Genomic DNA, 17,031 nt, shown 5'->3' on the forward strand with positions numbered 1-17,031 from the left:
GCGCCTTTCCCAATTCTACCGATAGGACACAGGCCCTGCCAGTGTCTGCACCCCCAAGTCAGCGGGCTCAAAGTCTAGGCTGCTGCCCCAATTAGATCCACTCAGGAGAGTCACTCACCTGCCCCACTCGGCTGTACTCCGGGACCTCACGTACCTACAGCGCCGCCCTGGCGGTGGGACGAGGCCCCAGCGGAGACGAGACGCTGCTTGGCAGGCCGCCGCGCATGCTCCGTCCTGCGCGTAGCCTCCCGGCGCCAGGGGGCGCGCTCCTCCACGCTGCCCCGCCCCTGAGCGGTTGGCATTTGAATCTCCGCGGGCTGTGGCCGGAAATGTCCACGGGTCAGCTAGTCATGGAGAACCCGGGCCCCCGGGCCCGGTGCCCCGTGCAAGAGCAGCGTGCCCGTTGGGAGCGGAAACGCGCCTGCACCGCCCGGGAGCTGCTGGAGACCGAGCGGCGCTACCAGGAGCAGCTGGGGCTGGTGGCCACGGTGGGGGCCCCGCGTGTCCTCTCGAACGGGGCGGGGAGCCCAGGGTGTGGGAGGGCCTCTGCGAGGTCGGCGATCCCGAGGACGGGGTCTTGCTCTGTCCTCCTGCACTGGGGGCCGGGCAGACTTCTGCACATTCCAGCCGCGCCTTGGCGGTGTTCTCTCTCCGCAGTACTTCCTGGGGATTCTGCGAGCCAAGGGCACCCTGCGGCCACCGGAGCGCCAGGCCCTGTTTGGGCCCTGGGAGCTCATTTACGGCGCCAGCCAGTGAGTGGAAGGGGCGTGGGGAGAGGGAAGGAGGGGGCGCCTCGGCTTCTGGCACTGCACCGAGACCAGGTTCACATTCCGAGCCCGCCAGTGACCTCACCTGTGGTCTTGGCCCAGTGCCCCAGTTCTTCATCTGTAAAGTGGGGTAACAGCACTACCCATGGGTCAGGGGTAAAGGAATGAAATGCGGTGCTTGGGCAGTTCTTTGGCAGCTCTGTTATTGTCCTCACCCACGCAGAGAGCTGCTTCCCTACCTGGAAGGAGGGCACTGGGGGCAGGGGCTGGAGGGCTTCTGCCCCCACCTGGAGCTCTACACCCAATTTGCTGCCAACGCAGAGAGGTCCCAGACCACCCTGCAGGTAACTTGAAGGTGACCTCAAGTCCTTCCTCTCTTGCCCCATACATTTCCTCTTCATCTGGAGACTTAAACTTCATACTGTCCCTGCATTCATAGAGCCCTTTGGGTGCACAGTTCTGTGCTAAGTTCCCTGTAGGGAGACGGGTTCTCTCAGGAGCACACAGCTTGCTGAGGGCTGGGGATGTGTACGCAGGTGAATACAATGTAAGGAGTGGCTTCTCTCTCTGCCAACCCTCTCCCTCACTCCAGGAACAACTAAAGAAAAGCAAGCGTTTCCGGAGGTTCGTGAGGCTTCAGGAAGGCCGCCCTGAGTTTGGGGGCCTTCAGCTCCAGGACCTGCTCCCTTTGCCTCTGCAGAGGCTTCAGCAGTGAGTGAACTCTCCCTGACTCAGCCAGCTTCTCTTTCTTGAGTCCCTCACCTTTGTGGGACTCATGGGGTCTGTCCCAATGCCTCTCTCCTGGGACAAATTGCTCCTAGAATCCTTTTTGCAAGAGTAGATGAGAACCCACTGGAGTACCTGGAGTCTGCAGCCTCAGGCCCTTAGCTGGGACTGTGGAACTCTACGTTGAAGCTCGGGGGCTTGTGACGGGCTGGTGACACGGTATTTGGAAGAGTTTGCTGAGATGAGAGCCTGGTCCAGTTTAGAATTTCTGAGGAGTCTGCCCCTGACTCTTCCACATGGGATCGGAAAGGGTGATGTGTGAGCCCAGGTTTTGAAAGAGGGGTTACCAAGCCAGAGCAGTCTTTCCTGGCTTTGCAGTGGAAGTACGTGTACGGGGTTATGAGTATGTCAAGCAGAGAGAATTTTTCCCAGCTCTATGTCCCCTCATAGACTTCCAACTGTCTAATTCTAGGTATGAAAATCTCGTCGTTGCTTTGGCTGAAAACACAAGTCCCAACAGCCCTGACCACCAACAGCTCACACGTATGTTCTTGCTCTGCCAAAACTCAGAGACAGAAGGCTGCCTTTCTTGTATCCCTTTTGGGTTGTGACCTCCAACAATGTCTGGTATGACCCTGTCTTCCTTTGACATGTACGTGATGTTCCGTTGTCCTGCCTGCTCTTCAACAAGTTAGACCCTAACCCTGCTTCCTAGGGAGTAGCCTCTCTCCACCGCCAGTCCCCAGAGTCACAGATGTGCTGGGAATGGGGTTGGGCTGATATTCCAGGGGCTGCGCGGCTGATAAGTGAGACTGCCCAGAGAGTTCACACCATTGGTCAGAAACAGAAGAATGACCAGCACCTCCGGCGTGTGCAGGCCCTTCTCAGCGGCCGCCAGGCAAAGGGGCTCACCTCAGGTAGTCTGCATCCTTCCCCCTTAGCCCTCAATCTGCCCTTTTCCTACTCGCATACCCAGTTTCCTCAGCCTCCCTTTTCTTTTATGCCCTCGGAGCATGGTCCTGGAGTTGCATCAGAATAACAGCTCTCCCCTCCCCCAGGTCGCTGGTTCCTACGCCAGGGCTGGCTGTTGGTGGTGCCTCCCCGTGGGGAACCTCGGCCCCGAATGTTCTTCCTGTTCTCTGACGTGCTTGTCCTGGCCAAGCCTCGACCCCCATTGCACCTGCTGCAGAGTGGCACCTTCCTCTGCCGGGCCGTCTACCCCATGGCCCAGTGCCAACTCCAAAGGGTCTTTGGACACTCGGGGGGCCCTTGTGGTGGACTGCTCAGTGTAAGTAATAAGATGGGGGTCCTAGGTCAGGTAGGAGAGGCCGAACATATGCCTCAAATACCTATGCCCCCGTTTATCTCCTTGGCCTGGACCCTTTTCTTAGGAATTGGGCCAGCTTCATTGAGAGAGCGTAACTGGGTCTTTGGGTTCATATCTGGTTCTCACATGAGTCCTGAACGACCCCCATGGGAGCAGCAAGGCCTTGAGCTTTAGCCTGGACCTTTCTGAGCCATGCTTTGAGAGGTGGTCTCTCCCCAGCTGTCCTTTCCTCATGAGAAGCTGCTGCTTATGTCCACGGACCGGGAGGAGCTGCTGCGCTGGTACCACAGTCTGACTTTGGCCATCAGGTAGGTGGTCTCTTTCCTTGGTAAGTGTTGTGGTGAGGCCCAGGAGCAGGAGATGAGCAGTTCTGGTCCTGTCTCATGTCCTACATCTGTGGGACACCACCCCACCACCCCTACGCCCTAGTTGATGAGAGTATGAATAGCGTGCTCATGCCAATACCTCAACTGTCTTCTCTCCACAGCAGCCAGAAGAACTAGAAGAATCTTATGAATTCCAGGACCCAAGATACTTCAGGGATAGGTCAGGGTCAGGAGCACAGAACTAAACAAAACACAGAACCCTTCCTGGTTTGAGAAGGGTCATTTTGTGTTTGCCTGGGACTGGGTTATTTGACCAGCTCTTAAGAATCAGGAAACCAAGACTGACCCATTTGAACCTGCACTGAACCAGCCCCTCCAGCACAGAAGAGGGGATTTGGGGCTGCCGAGCTTGGTGCTATGTCTATGGCCAGTCGTGTATCAAGGCTATGGCTTTGCAAATGTGGCTATTTTTATAGTTTTATTTTCCCACTGGATTTAAGTAAAGTTTTCTTGTTTTTTTGGAAAGGCCTGTTTCAGCTGTGTGATATGAGAAGAGGGAAGTTTGTGCGTGGAGGCTGGCTTGACAGGGCCTCAGGAGTACAAGGAAAAGAACTGGAGCTCCCTCTATCTCCCTGGCTCTCACACTGGGAGGCAGCATCTTTTTGTCCTAATAAGGGAAGCTTTCCAAGAAGGGCCAGTTGTTCTTAGGCACCTAGTATGGGTGTGTGTGTGACCAGCTGGAATGGAAAAAGCACCCAGGAGCATCCAATCACAAGAACAGACTTGGTTTTACTAAGCCTTCAGCTGTCGTGCCTCCTTCCCAGAGGGGGCTGGGACTGGGGCCCTTTGCCGCAGCCTTGCTGCATCTTCTCCTTAGCCCCTGCTCCACTCCCCACGGAGTAGCTAGGTTCCTTGTCTCTGTGCTCCAGTGTAGGGGCTCTTCCCAAGCCTGACTGTCACCAGCCTCCTCGTTCTCCTCCTTCATGCATGAGTCCTCAGGAAAGGGCATGCTCGCCTCTGTGAGGGGAAGATCAGGTATGTCCCAGTTTCTGACACTTTGTCTCTACCGCCACCAGACTTTCAACCCCAGCCTGTTACCTGGTTCTGGAACCTCCACATCCTTGCTGGGCTTGTTCTTTTGTAGCAGCTGGTGGATGGTATGTAACTTCATGTTCAGAAGCTCCTGCTGTGCTCCAGCCAGGGTAGTCACCCTGTAGATAGGTCCCCTCAGAGGCTGCCCAGTCTATGTCCCCACTTCTCACCTGCCACACACTGCTCTCCTTACCGCTCAAAAAGGGGGTCCAGCTGGGCCATCAGATTGTTCAGGTGTTGTTCCGTCTGCGCCAGCTGTTGTGTCAACTGGGCCAGCTGTTGCTCTGGAGGTAAGGGAGAGAGGAGAGCAATGGTTAGTCACCTTCTGCTGTCCCCTAACTCCCTACCAAGCAAGACGCCTGCAAAACCCACCTGACTGCAATGATTCCTTCTTGCCTGCTTCTTCTTGGAGAACAGGAGCCTCCTTTTTCTCCTGCTGCAGAAGGAAATGGAGATACTGCAACAAGGCTCCCACCCCTGTCTCCAAAGCCAGTAAGAGGAGGAGAATTTGAGGTAGAGAAAACTATTGGATTTTCACCTCAGAGAATCACAATCCCATCTAGTCCAGCTCCTCATCCAGGACATGAAGCAGCCAGTCAGTACGCCCTCACAAGCGGACATTCAGTCTACTCTAACACCTCCTGGAAGAGAACAGCTCCCTCCAGGTTGATAAAGCTCTGGTTGTTAGTTTATATACAAAGCCAAAAACTGTCCTTCATGTATCTTCTTTTCATTGTGCTGATAAGAGCCTTCCAAAATCATGTCTTTTCAACATGATAGCCCCTTGGGGATTTGACAACAATGGCCTTCCCCCCCCACCCCTGCCCCCTTTCACTTCCCTACGTCCTCTCTGGCTTAATATCACCAATCTTTTCCAGTCAGTGCTCATTTGACATGACTTTCTCTGGTTGCTTTACTGAACTTGAGCTTTTAAATCAGTGCCCCAAAGAGAATCAAGTTTTCTCCAGGAATGTTCTGATCATAAGATAACGCACAGTACTTATTTAGGAAATGGGTTGTCACATCACACAAATGAACTTCATTAGCCAAACAATGAACTGTTGCTGTTATGTTTCTTCTGGACTATACTTGGGTCCAAGAATAGAATTTATCTGTCCTCTTTAAATTCCATCATTGAACTCAGTCCTTTATCCTAGCTTGTCAAGTCTATTTGGGATCGTGATCAGCTGTCCCTTCTAGTTTTACATCATCTCCAAATTGCTCTGGAGCTATTTCCCAATGCAATTGAGTGATAGGGCCAGGGCTGAATATACAGCCCTGGGAGGTACTACTTTCCATTTCAACAGTTTCAATCCACCAAAATGTACTGTCAATTCATATTTCAGGGCCTCGTTCCCAAGAACATGAGCCTGCTTGGTACCTTGAACTCAAAAAACACTGACTACCGTAACCAACCTCTTGTGCCGAGGTTGGAATCTCACCAGGAACTCCACACTCGCTGGGTTCAAATCCCAGCTCCACTAGTTACTAGCTCTGACCTTGAGCAAGTCACTTAATCTCTTCATTGGCTTGTTGCGAAGACTACATGTGATATTTATTATTTACAATTTACCATGTGCCCTTCACATCCATTGCCTCGCTGGACGCTCAAAATGACCCCGTAATGTTGGAAAGCCAAGGAACTATTGTTCATTTCATAGAACGACCGGAAGATGTCTCTTGTTCTTGGTACCCTAACGCCCCCCTGGGAAATTCAGGCCCGGGGCATCCCCACCACGGTCTTCCCGCACCTGCAAACACTTATAGAGCACGAAAGCCACGACGGCGGCGGTGTACAGCGCCCCCAGAGGCCACGCCCGGGCCCGCTCCTGCTGGTCCTTGGGCGGCGGCGGCCGCCGGGGTTCCGCGGCCTTAGGGCTGACCTGGGCGGGGTCCCCTGCGGAGGAGGGCGGAGGAGGGTCAATAGGGCTGGGACCCCAGGGCAGTCCCAGCCTCCCCCCAGCAGCCCTCGCTGGTACCTGGGTGTGCCCGGAGGTCGGGGCTGGGGCGGTCTCCGAGGACCCCCGGCAGCGCGGACACAAGCAGCAGCCCCAGAACACCCGCGGGCGAGACCGCGCTCGCCATTGCAGGCCGACAGACTAAGACCCAGCGGCGCCAGGCAGCGGAGCGCCCCAGTGCTCATGGGTAGGCGCGCCGGCCTCGCTGCGCCCGCCCCCAGAAAGCCACGCCCATGCAGTATGGGCAGGGCCACGCATATTTGCATAGGACCATTGGCCAAATTTTCCTAAATTAGTTAATTTCTTTTTTTTATTAGTTAATTTCTTATCTATTTACTCTTATCTATATTAGCCAGAATACCGCCAGAAGTCTCAGAAGGTTATTCCAGAAAGTGATTTTTATTTCTTAAAAAACCATCAATTTTCTCGCCCTAACCGAAAGGTAAATTTTCTGATGGACCTATAAAAATCCGCGAAGGTTGCGTTTCAGCCGTAGTTCGCGCTGAAGGCCTGTTGCCTAGGCTACGTACGGAGGACTCGGTTCCTCATTTGCGCCTAGGGGAAAGTCCCCGGATCTCTGGCAGAGAGTGCCGCGTGCGCATGCGCGTAGACTTACCCCGCTTCTCCTTGTTAATCCGCCAAGAAGCGAACTCATTACGCGGGGGAGCCGAGCGGTGTGCGGCGGGGTCGTCATCCGTCATCTCCTCTAGTTACGCAGGCGGTGCGTCTCCGCGCACTAACCACACGGGGCTCATTCTCAGCGCGGCTGCATTTTATAAAAAAAGCCATCGACAGATCCCTTTGTATCTTTCTGCAACAGGTAACATCTACACAATTCAGATTCATGCAGAATCATTAACTTTGTCAATTATATCACAATAAAGCTGGAAAAATCCATTTTGATTTATTAAAATCAGTTCATTAAAAACCAAGTAGTCTATTAATTACCGCTAGACTGTAAATGCCATCTCTCTTTTTCGTTACCATTTTATTCCTATAGCCTACATGGCTCTAGCAAGCACTTCTTTTTTTAAATTAAATGCATCGGGGTGCCATTGGTTAATAAATTTGAGTGTTTACCTTGCGCAGGGGCCATGCTAATCTCTGTATCTTTCCAGTTTTAGTATCTGTGCTGCCAGAGCGAGCACTCAGTGAGTCCTTGTTGAAGGAAATCAATGTTTTCAAACGATCCAACAGTTAAGTATAATTAAGCTCTTTTTAAAAATGAGGAAGTTTAGGTTCCTGAAGGTTAAGTGTTGTTGATCAGGTAAGAGACTAGGCGATTCCAACCATTTTCTGCTTGTCCCAATATCATCTGTCTCACATCACCCCACCTCCAGGCCTTCCCACTTCTTGCGGACAGACTGAGGCAGTCTCCCACTGTTTCACACTATCTTTTATCACTGACTGGGATATGAAGGGCCATCTTCCTGATTAGACCAAGAGCTCTTTGAAGAGGACAGAAATCATTTCCCACTCACATTTGCATCTCCAGAGCTTGGCACATAAGTGATGGGCACTGGTACATGTGTATTAAATGAATAAAATTCACTATGTCTTCCTGTCTTTCCAGAAAGGAAGGGGGCACTGCAGGGAGAGACCCGAACCCAGGGGAGTTTGACCACCCAGAGGCAGCCTGGGTGTCAGAACAGTACTCCAAACCTTGACTCCAAGCCAGTTGGTGTAGTCAAAGTAAATAAGTGGTTCTGGGGGGTGGGGAGGGAAGAGGGACAGGGGTATAATATGATAAATGGCCCTTAACTGATCGCTGCCTTCAGGGAATTTGGGCCCACTATTGCCAGATATTCTGATTTCTACACCTCCCCCCCGCCCCCAGTTCAACAAATTGGGATTTTTAAACTTTGAAATCTCTGTTTTAAAATGTTAACAAGGAATATTTGGCATATTTGACAACTGAGTGGATCATGTTTTTAAAATTCTCTTCTATAGGATAAAATTATTTTCAGTAATAATCAGGAAGCCCTAACGGGTTTGGCTCAGTGGATAGAGCATCGGCCTGCAGACTCAAGGGTCCCAGGTTCGATTCCAGTCAGGGGCATGTGCCTTGGTTGTGGGCACATCCCCAGTGGGGAGTATGCAGGAGGCAGCTGATCGATGTTTCTCTCTCATCAATGTTTCTAACTCTCTATCCCTCTCCCTTCCTCTCTGTAAAAAAATCAATAAAATATATTTAAAAAATAATCAGGAAATGAAACAAGTAACAAGGGCCATAAAATAAGCTAACAATAAGGGTCAGAAATTCAGACTGAATTATTTGTATAATTGAATGTCTGATATAATCATGACAGTATAAAACTATATATAGGGCCCAGCCAGTATGGCTCAGTGGTTGAGCATCAACCTATGAACCAGGAGGTCACAGTTTTATTTCTGGTCAGGGCACATGCCCAGGTTGTGGGCTGGATCGCCAGTAGGGGATATGCAGGAGGCAGCTTTTAATGTTCTGCTCTCACATGAATGTTTCTCTCTGCCTTCCACCCTCTCTAAAAATCAATTTTAAAATTTTTTTTTAAAGTTTCTTGCATGTTAAGCAACAAACATACAAACAGTTAGGGAAAGTAATCATAAGGATGTTTGGCAAAGATTTAAAAAATTCCATTTCACAATAAATCCCAGAATTTTTCAATAGAAATAAAAAACTCTGGAATGACATAAAGTAATTCAAGTTCAATTTCTTTGACTTTACAATCATTGGGCTACTGATTGTTCATTATAAATCCATGGGCTAAATACAGGAATATGTACTATCATAGGAGCTGGAGACAGAGATTGTGCCCAAAGAGAACCTGAACAACTCCAAACTGTTAAGAACTAATTCTAGATATAAATACACCTAGATGAAGCTGCTTATGTCAGGGGCCAATTGTATAACTGGGAGTTCTCTAGATGAACTTCCATGTATATGACAGTGTTTTCTAAAGGATAGGTAATACAAATGTGCTCATTTGACGCTTGTATCTTAAGAAAGCTCATCAGTAACCACAACAATGTAGGATCTGGGTCTATAAAAGCTTTTTCAGAGAGGAGTACTTTATTACTGACATTTGTTAGAATTGCTGGAACATGGTGGTGATAAAATGGAGGCCAATTTTTAGTTGGTTTTGTCTTAAAATTCTCTACAGATGATACCCTCTTATTGCCTGCAGCTGGAGGATCAGACCTCTCATGCCATTCCCATCCTTGGGACACTAATGCAATCTTTAAAAGTTCAAAACAAAACAAAAACGTTGTATGGGACACACAAAACATATTTCTGGCTCCTGCTCTAAACTCCCTCTTCCCACATCAATAGCCTCCCACTGACTGGGTTGTCTCTGGGCAAGGCAGGTACTCTAGTCCCTGCAGTGAACAGGTGCAAAGACAGGACTCAATATCCCAGGATAGTTCTGGGGGCAGAGGTTTCTTTAATTCAACTAACTTGTGAGATTGATAGTTATTAGGGACAGTTTGGATGAAGTGGGTCGAGAGGGAGGAAACTAGCTTTTTCTGCGCCCTGTTATACCAGAACTAGAGGCCCGCTGCATGAAATTCACTCATGGGTGTGGTTCCTAGGCCTGGCTGGCGATCAAAGCACAAGCATCTGGCTTGGAAGGGCAGGTCCCAGCTGACCTCTGGGCCCTGGGCAGCACCTGGGCCCTCGGGCCTCCGTGTGCCCCCCTCTGCTGAGTCACAGAGCCCGAGTCCCCACGCAGAGATGTGGTGAACACAGCTGGACGTCATGGGCCAGGGTGCAGCGTGGGCCTCTGGGCCGCCTGGCAGTGCTGCACAGAAGCCAGGCAGGCAGCACACTCTCTCCCAGCCGGCCTTGCAGACTGGCTCCTGTGCAAACCTATGGGGAGCCTGCCTGGCTCCTGCGGTCCCAGGGGCTGTGGCACGGCTCACCCAGAAGAGGCTGTGTGGGTGTGGGGCAGGCTCCTCACAGGCACCTGGCATTTGAGTAGGCGTGCGAGCCCTGGTGTCCCAGGGGAGGGTAGCAGGGGGAGTGAGAGCAAGCTCAGCAGACACCCTGCATTCTCACTGCACCTCCTCCGTCCCCGTCACCCCCAACCCCAGGTAGCCGGCGAGAGGTCACAGAGGGTCACTGATGCCTGCCATGTTCTGCACCACCTCCTGGTGGTCAGTGCATGTCATAGCGAGCGGTCAAACTCCTGGTTGAATGACCATCCGAGGGGGAAATTTGCATATTAGGCTTTTATAAAAGGCTAATACGCAAATTGTCCCCTTGGGAGTTCGACCAACCGGGAGTTCAACAGCTCGCTATGATGTGTGCTGACCACCAGGGGCGGCGCAGAACGAAGGCAGCCGGCAACTGGGGAAGGAAGGCCCTGATCGGATTGCCGGCCAGCCTAGGGACCCTACCCGTGCACAAATTTCGTGCACTGGGCCTCTAGTATAGGATAATAACAATGACAATGGTCACCCTAACACGTTCACCTTGGATCAGCCTTAGGGCGTGGTGAGATGGTACATACCAGGAGGCCTCCCAATCCTATTCCACGTTATAGCATGTTCATCCAGAAGCACATTCTCCTCATGAGACTCAGAACTGGAGAGAAAAGTCAGGTACCTGGTGGCAAAGGGAATCTCTGTCATAAAGCCTGGCTTCCTTGTCTGGTGGGTCCTGCCTCATGCCACTTCTGCCCCCTGTGGAGTCTTCATGGGCTCAGCTACACAGTAGCACAGGCCTTCTTCTCTCTTCTCTGGCCAAAGGGGGTAGAGGGCCAAGGGCGAGGGGGGCGTGAGGTGGGGAGCTGCGGAAGTTCAGGAGTTGCTGGGTGGTGCAGGTGCAGGCACTGGGCGGTGTCAGTTCTTTCACTCATCCCTCCCCTCCCCCTTCCTCCCCGGAAACCAGCGACTTTGCCACCACCAGTATTGGGGATGATGAGCTGTGGGGGCCAGGCCGGGGAGGGGTGGGAGTAAGGGGGGCTGCTGCAGCTGTCAGACCATAAGCCAGGCTTACGCCTAGGCTCAGGCCTGCAGACTTGGCTCCCACATCAATAGTCATGAGCAGCGGCGCCAACTGCACGGATCAGCTAGGGCCCGGTAAGCGGGGCGGGGCAGGGACAGGGGGAGGGGTCACGCGGCCCCATGTCCCATCTGCTGGGATCTGGAGGGTTGGGCTGGGCAGTAATACCCACCCCTCTATTCTCTCACATCCACAGGAATTCCCTCCTTCCCCCAGGCCTGGGGGTTGTGGGCCCTCTTAGGGGCTGTGACGCTGCTGCTTCTCATCTCGCTGGCTGCACACTTGTGCCGATGCAGTAGTGGCTGGAGAAGGAGCCGTTCAGGAGGGGGACAGTGAGTGGGGGAAAACAGAAATGGGATAATTGATCATTTCTCCTTACCAAGAGGTCCCCATTTACCCCCTAAACTTTGTGTTGCAGGTCTGGAGGGTCTGTGGAAGAGGTCCCCCTGTATGGGAACCTGCATTATCTGAAGACAGGTAGGAAACTGGCAGAGGGGAGAGGCACGGAGAACAGGTCCTGGGTGGGTGGGATGAAGGGCTGCAGGAGGAGGAACAAGAAGTGACCAGATTTCTGTTACCTGTCCCAGGACGACTGTCTCAAGAACCAGGGCCGGACCAGCAGGATCCAACACTTGGAGGCCCCACCAGGGTGAGTCAGTTGTTGCTGAGGAAGAGGGGAGGGAAGGAAGTGGGGGGGGGGAGGGGACGCTTGCTTTTTCAAGGGTCCAGTGCACTTCTAACAGCCTTGCATCTCCAGGCTGCAGAGGAGGTGATGTGCTATACCAGCCTGCAGCTGCGGCCCCCTCAGGGCCGGATCCCGAGCCCTGGAACCCCCATCAAATACTCAGAGGTGGTGCTGGACTCTGAGCCGAAGCCCCAGGCCTCGGGCCGGGAGCCGGAGCTCTATGCCTCCGTGTGTGCCCAGACCCGCAGAGCCCGAGCTTCCTTCCCGGACCAGGCCTACGCCAACAGCCAGACTGCACCCAGCTGAGGCGGAGGGCCTGGCATCGCCCCAGCTTCCTCCGTTGCAGGGGTGACGGCTACCCTGTTCGGGGCATGACTTTTTCCCAGCAAACCCCCAAAGACAGTCAGCCACCGCCAGGTCACAGGAGGTGATGTTCCCCAAGCCTCCTATCTGACCTGAGGGAGATAAGTCAGGGGGAAAGCACGCCCCCGTTTCTTGAGGATGGAGAAAGCAGAGGCAGTGGCCCCCTCCTCGCTTCCTCCTCCTTCCGGAGTCTTACCAGGTCCTCCCGCTATTGCTCTCATACACTGTACCGCTGACACCTCAGTGTCTCCTCAGACACAGGAAGTGGGCAGTGGGGGAGGGGGTAAGAGCCTAAGAGGACCTGGGTGGGTATACCCCTGGGGAGGCCACGGGTGGGGGGGGGGGCGGAGAAGGGGAGGGGGATCCTGGAACCGAGCAACCTGAAGAACCCAATCCTGGCCCTGGTCTGAGAACCTGGCAGGAGAATACCAGTCTCCATCCTGCTGCCTCTGTTGTGTCCCCAAGTTTTAAAATAAAATTTCTCAAAAAGTGCTTAGATTTCATTACGGGGGCCACAGACCTGCAATAGACCCCACATGGTGGGAGTGTGAGCTTTGCTGTCTGCGCAGAGCACTCCCAGGGAGCCTGGCTGCGGAGGAGGGCGCAAGAGGGGCAGCCTCATCAACATGGCAGGGGTGGGTGCCAGGGGGGCAGGGGTGGGTGCCGGGGGGCAGGGGTGGGTGCCTGGGAGGCAGGCGTGGGTGCCGGGGGTGGAGGCCGGAGCTGCTAGCATTTACACTGAGGACCGCCCCAACCCCCATCACCCGGAGTCTGCAAGCTCAGCAGCCCCTGCCCTACTCTCCCCAATGGGCTCTGTAACTGAGCTGCACCCCCACCCTGGCCTAGACCATCTCCTCCCAGGGCCTCTGTAGAGGCAGGTCGGACAGACGTGAGGTTTGAGGGGCAGAAGAAAGGGGAAGCTGAGGCTTTTACTTCCAAACCTCTCTCCTTCCTAGAGTCCCGGGGAAGGCAGAGTAGGGACGCGTGCGCCAGGGACCGGCCAGGCGGTGCCAATGAGAAGGGGGCCTGCTCTGCACACACACAGACACACAGTAGCCCAAAGCCCGGGGTTCCCGGACCTGAGCACCCCCCTCGCGCCTCCCCAGAAGCAGCCCGGGCCGCGGTGAGCGCAGCTGGGCTGTGTGGGCGGGAAGGTGGCGTCGGGGCGGGTACCGGATGCGGGAACAGACCGCAGCGGCATGTGGGGTCAGGAGGCTGCGGTGCTGGAGACGCTCCACGTGTCCGCGGCCCGGGGCTGAGGGCTTCTCCACTGGGACTCGCCGGCCATCTCGGCCGAGGCCTCAAACGACCCCCAACACAGACCGGCCCAGCCCCGGGCTCTGCGGCCCCCGCCGGTGCAGGTCCGAGCTCCGAGCGCCCCCGCGCGGCGGGACGCGGCCTCGCCACCAGCTCTGCGCAGGCGCGCGGCTGCCGGGTCCGCGGCTCGCTGGGAGGTGAGGTCTCCAGGCCCGGGGGGTCCCCGGGTTTGTAGGCTCCGTGGCTCCCGCTCCCGGAGCGTCGGGCGCCTCCCGCGTGCGCAGGACGTGGCGGACTCGCTCCGAGTGGGGCTGGGTGGGCCTTGAACTCCTTCCTTCCAGTCTCCGAATCCCGGGTCCCCTGCTCTCTCTCTCCCCACAGCCCTTTGGTTTTCCTTACCTTCTCATGCCCTAGCCTAGGTCTGGGGCAATTTCCAAATGTAGGAAATAAATAAGGGGGGCAGCCGGATGCACCCCAAACACCTCGGAGGGCCCCTGGCCACCTCCCTCCGGCTGGTTGAGCGCCTCACTTTACCAGACACCTGGGGTTCGCTCCGCCTCCATAGCTCCGGTGCCTGCAGGTGCCCTCCCTGCCTCGCTGGTGTTTGTTTGCAGCCAGGAGTGCCCTGTCCCGAGCAGGTCAGGGGAAGCCACAGGCCCTTTGGGGTTCCCGTTTCCCCCCCTTCCTGAGATCCCGGCGGGAGGATAGGAATAAGCCCAGGACCCACAGACGAAGGGTCTTCGGCATTGTCACAGGATCATGGCAGGAAGTTCTTAGCGAATTGTTTGTGGTGGGAGGAGCCCCGGGGCCATCCCCAGCCACCCCACCGAGGCCCCGCCGGCTCTGGCGCTGCTCTGCATTCCGTCAAAATGAGTCTAAACTTCCAACTTGGTTTTGGCTACAAGGAGGGTAACAGAGCGGGGACATGGAGAGAGACCAAGCCTTAATGGCTTCATTGGAAGCCTTGGATCCAGCCATGCCCAGAGCAAGATCTGCTTCCTGAACTTCTTGGTTATGTAAGCAAGCTAATAAATTCCTTTTTTTTGCTTAGTCAGTCAGTCGAAGTTAGACTTTCTGTCTCTTGCAACTCTTGAGTTCTGACCTAGTAATGGCTTCTGTTTTTAAGTCTTTTGGTGATTATCACTTTGTCCGTAATACTTACATTACTTAGAGTGAGAGGATTTTGCGCATGTACCAGTAGCAACCCTATGAAGACCTCCCTCTACACACCCCCTCTGATAACGCTCAGCTGTAGGTGAGGAACTTTATTTTATTTATTTTTTCTTTTATTAATCCTCACCTGAGGATATTTTTCCATTGATTTTTAGAGAGAGTGGAAGTGCGGAGGAGAGACAGAGAGTAACATTGATGTGAGAGAGACACACAGATTGGTTGCCTCCCACAGGAGCCCTGACCAGGGCCTGCAACCGAGGCATGTGCCCTTGACCGGAATCAAAACCGGGACCCTTCAGTCTGCAGGCCGATGCTCTCTATCCACTGAGCAAAACCTGCTAGGGAAGCGGTTCTCAACCTGTGGGTTCGACTCCTTTGGTGGTTGAACGACCCTTTCATAGGGGTCGCCTAAGACCATCCTGCATATCAGGTATTTACATTACGATTCATAACAGTAGCAACATTACAGTTATGAAGTAGCAACGAAAATAATTTTACGGTTGGGTCACAACATGAGGAACTGTATTTAAAGGGCCAGAAGGTTGAGAACCACTGTGCTAGGGCTCCATTTATTTTTTATTTTTTTAGAGACAGTGGAAGGGAGGGGAGGAGACTGAAAGAGAGAATATTGATGTGAGACACATCAATTGGTTGCCTCCTGCAAGTGCCCCAAACGGGCCAGGATCCAGCCTGCAACCGAGGCACGTGTCCTTGACCGGGATCAAACCTGGGACCCTTCAGTCCATGGGCTGATGCTCTAACCATTGAGCAATCTGGCCAGGGCTGGGTGAAGAACTTTAAGTGGGCTCTGCTGAGCTCTTGGCAGAGAATTTGAGGACAAATTTCTGGAAAAGAGCCTCAGAGCCAAGAGCAATGCAACAAGTCCCAGAAACAGTCTGCTTTCCAGGAACAATCAATGGCTTTGCTGGCCTCCCCTGCTCTCCAAAAAAACCAGTGGAGGATTGAATTTCTCAGCCCTGGAAGCTGGGAAAGGCAAGCCAGAGGGGCAGAGAGGCCTGCTGGAGGAAGCAGGTGAATCTCTGATTGAAAAATGTGTAAAGCGCAAACAAAAAGATTTCCCTGAACTAGAAAATCAGAACCCCAAATTTCCATAGATAAATCAAAGGAGAGGATGTACTGCTAAAACCCGAAAATGGGTCTAGAAAATTAAAGATGAAGCATCTCAAAATGTAACAGGTCTAGAAAATTAAAATGAAGTATCTCTAAAATATGGAGATGCAAATCATGTGGTTAAAGATGGGAGATTGGAACAGACCCAAGAGACTTAACTCAAGTTCTATGAGTTCCTGCAGAGTAAGGAACAGGAGGGGAGAGGTCATCATTAAATAGTAGATTCAATTTCCCTGAGCGAAACAAAGACTTAAGTTCCAGACTGGACTGATAGGAAAAGACACACACTTAGCCATATGAAGGTTAAAAATCATAAGCTCTTAAGGATATGGGAAAGCTTGGCACATTTTCAGGCAAAAAGAAAGTTCTTTTTTCTTACCTGCTACCCTGGAAGTTAAAAGACAAAAAAATTGAATGTGAGTTAATGAAAGAAAAGGCCTGTGACCCAGACCCAGCCAAAGAAGAAAGATAGATATTAAAGATTTGCAAAAGTCACCAAGTATCTCATCTAAGACATACTTTTTATTATTATTATTATTATTACTTTTTCATCCTCACCCGAGGATATTATTCCATTGATTTTTTAGAGAGAGTGGGAGAGGGAAAGACAGACAGAAATATCGATGTGAGAGAAACACATTGATTGGCTGCCTCCTGCATGCGCTGACCAGGGCCCAGGCCAGGGAGGAGCCTGCAACCCAGGTACAGTACCTGCCCTTGACCTGAATCAAACCTGGGAACCCAGCACCATTCAGTCCGCAGGCCTGTGCTCTATTCACTGACCCAAACCAGCTAGGGTTTCCGTTGACTTTTAGAGAGAGTAAAAGGGAGGGGTAAAGACAGAAACATTGATGTGAGAGTGCCAAACGGGCTAGGCTGAGAAATACTTTTTTAAAAAAATATATTTTATTGATTTTTTACAAAGAGGAAGGGAGAGAGACAGAGAGTTAGATACATCGATCAGCTGCCTCCTGCACATCTCCTACTGGGGATGTGCCCACAACCAAGGTACATGCCCTTGACCAGAATCGAACCTGGGACCTTTCAGTCCACAGGCCGACGCTCTATCCACTGAGCCAAACCGGTTTCAGCTGATAAATACTTTTAAGAAATTAATGAGCCCTGGCTGGGCGGCCCAGTTGGTTGCAGCATCGTCCTGTACACCATAAGGTTGTGGGTTCGATTCCCGGCGATGTCATATACTTGGATTACAAATTCAATCTCTGGTCAGGGTGTGTA

General features: G+C 52.8%; 3 protein-coding genes and 1 pseudogene across 6 annotated transcripts; 2 read left to right on the forward strand and 2 right to left on the reverse strand.

Annotated features, from left to right (window-relative positions):
• The first annotated feature begins 300 nt into the window (after positions 1 to 300).
• Positions 301 to 3,671, forward strand: ARHGEF39 (Rho guanine nucleotide exchange factor 39). Of its 2 annotated transcripts, XM_070431248.1 has the most exons (9): positions 301 to 488; positions 658 to 752; positions 991 to 1,111; positions 1,360 to 1,478; positions 1,966 to 2,036; positions 2,282 to 2,410; positions 2,552 to 2,781; positions 3,040 to 3,128; positions 3,308 to 3,671. In XM_070431248.1, exons 1-9 carry the CDS (start codon positions 330 to 332, stop codon positions 3,321 to 3,323), a joined length of 1,029 nt encoding a protein of 342 aa, XP_070287349.1. In that variant the 5' UTR covers positions 301 to 329; the 3' UTR covers positions 3,324 to 3,671. The 2 variants fall into 2 exon arrangements, with proteins under 2 accessions (XP_070287349.1, XP_070287348.1); XM_070431247.1 differs by lacking the exon at positions 3,308 to 3,671 and having other exon boundaries at positions 2,552 to 3,122.
• On the reverse strand, positions 3,615 to 11,853 carry CCDC107 (coiled-coil domain containing 107). Of its 3 annotated transcripts, XM_070431251.1 has the most exons (9): positions 11,762 to 11,850; positions 11,356 to 11,485; positions 10,690 to 10,784; positions 6,813 to 6,962; positions 5,990 to 6,135; positions 4,611 to 4,674; positions 4,432 to 4,522; positions 4,245 to 4,357; positions 3,615 to 4,163 (listed from the first exon to the last, which is right to left on the reverse strand). In XM_070431251.1, exons 4-9 carry the CDS (start codon positions 6,895 to 6,897, stop codon positions 3,916 to 3,918), a joined length of 747 nt encoding a protein of 248 aa, XP_070287352.1. In that variant the 5' UTR covers positions 6,898 to 6,962; positions 10,690 to 10,784; positions 11,356 to 11,485; positions 11,762 to 11,850; the 3' UTR covers positions 3,615 to 3,915. The 3 variants fall into 3 exon arrangements, with proteins under 3 accessions (XP_070287352.1, XP_070287353.1, XP_070287350.1); XM_070431252.1 differs by lacking the exon at positions 11,356 to 11,485 and having other exon boundaries at positions 11,762 to 11,853; XM_070431249.1 differs by lacking the exons at positions 6,813 to 6,962; positions 10,690 to 10,784; positions 11,356 to 11,485; positions 11,762 to 11,850 and adding an exon at positions 6,218 to 6,368.
• On the reverse strand, positions 7,230 to 7,344 carry LOC139021397 (U6 spliceosomal RNA; annotated as a pseudogene).
• Positions 11,158 to 12,552, forward strand: SIT1 (signaling threshold regulating transmembrane adaptor 1). The gene is made up of 5 exons (XM_070431253.1): positions 11,158 to 11,260; positions 11,380 to 11,515; positions 11,602 to 11,660; positions 11,771 to 11,832; positions 11,941 to 12,552. The coding sequence occupies exons 1-5, from the start codon at positions 11,221 to 11,223 to the stop codon at positions 12,172 to 12,174; spliced, it is 531 nt and encodes a 176-aa protein (XP_070287354.1). The 5' UTR covers positions 11,158 to 11,220; the 3' UTR covers positions 12,175 to 12,552.
• The last annotated feature ends 4,479 nt before the right edge of the window (positions 12,553 to 17,031 follow it).

The sequence above is a fragment of the Myotis yumanensis genome, unplaced genomic scaffold (genome assembly GCF_028538775.1).
Source record: "Myotis yumanensis isolate MYYU_CA2020_CCGP unplaced genomic scaffold, mMyoYum1.0.hap1 SCAF_12, whole genome shotgun sequence".
Lineage (NCBI taxonomy): Eukaryota > Metazoa > Chordata > Mammalia > Chiroptera > Vespertilionidae > Myotis > Myotis yumanensis.

What these genes read in the sequence shown, in the direction of transcription:
- ARHGEF39 (XM_070431247.1), top strand. Translation starts at nt 330, where the DNA reads ATGTCCACGGGTCAGCTAGTCATGGAGAACCCGGGCCCCCGGGCCCGG. An exon ending in GGTCCCAGACCACCCTGCAG is followed by an intron (nt 1,112 to 1,359) that starts GTAACTTGAAGG and finishes CCCTCACTCCAG; the next exon opens with GAACAACTAAAGAAAAGCAA. An exon ending in CCTCTGCAGAGGCTTCAGCA is followed by an intron (nt 1,479 to 1,965) that starts GTGAGTGAACTC and finishes GTCTAATTCTAG; the next exon opens with GTATGAAAATCTCGTCGTTG.
- SIT1 (XM_070431253.1), top strand. Translation starts at nt 11,221, where the DNA reads ATGAGCAGCGGCGCCAACTGCACGGATCAGCTAGGGCCCG. An exon ending in CACGGATCAGCTAGGGCCCG is followed by an intron (nt 11,261 to 11,379) that starts GTAAGCGGGGCG and finishes TCACATCCACAG; the next exon opens with GAATTCCCTCCTTCCCCCAG. An exon ending in CACTTGGAGGCCCCACCAGG is followed by an intron (nt 11,833 to 11,940) that starts GTGAGTCAGTTG and finishes TTGCATCTCCAG; the next exon opens with GCTGCAGAGGAGGTGATGTG.
- CCDC107 (XM_070431249.1), bottom strand. Translation starts at nt 6,323, where the DNA reads ATGGCGAGCGCGGTCTCGCCCGCGGGTGTTCTGGGGCTGCTGCTTGTG. An exon ending in TGCTCTATAAGTGTTTGCAG is followed by an intron (nt 4,675 to 5,989) that starts GTGCGGGAAGAC and finishes TTCCTTCTGCAG; the next exon opens with CAGGAGAAAAAGGAGGCTCC. An exon ending in TGTGGAGGTTCCAGAACCAG is followed by an intron (nt 4,164 to 4,244) that starts GTAACAGGCTGG and finishes TTCCCCTCACAG; the next exon opens with AGGCGAGCATGCCCTTTCCT.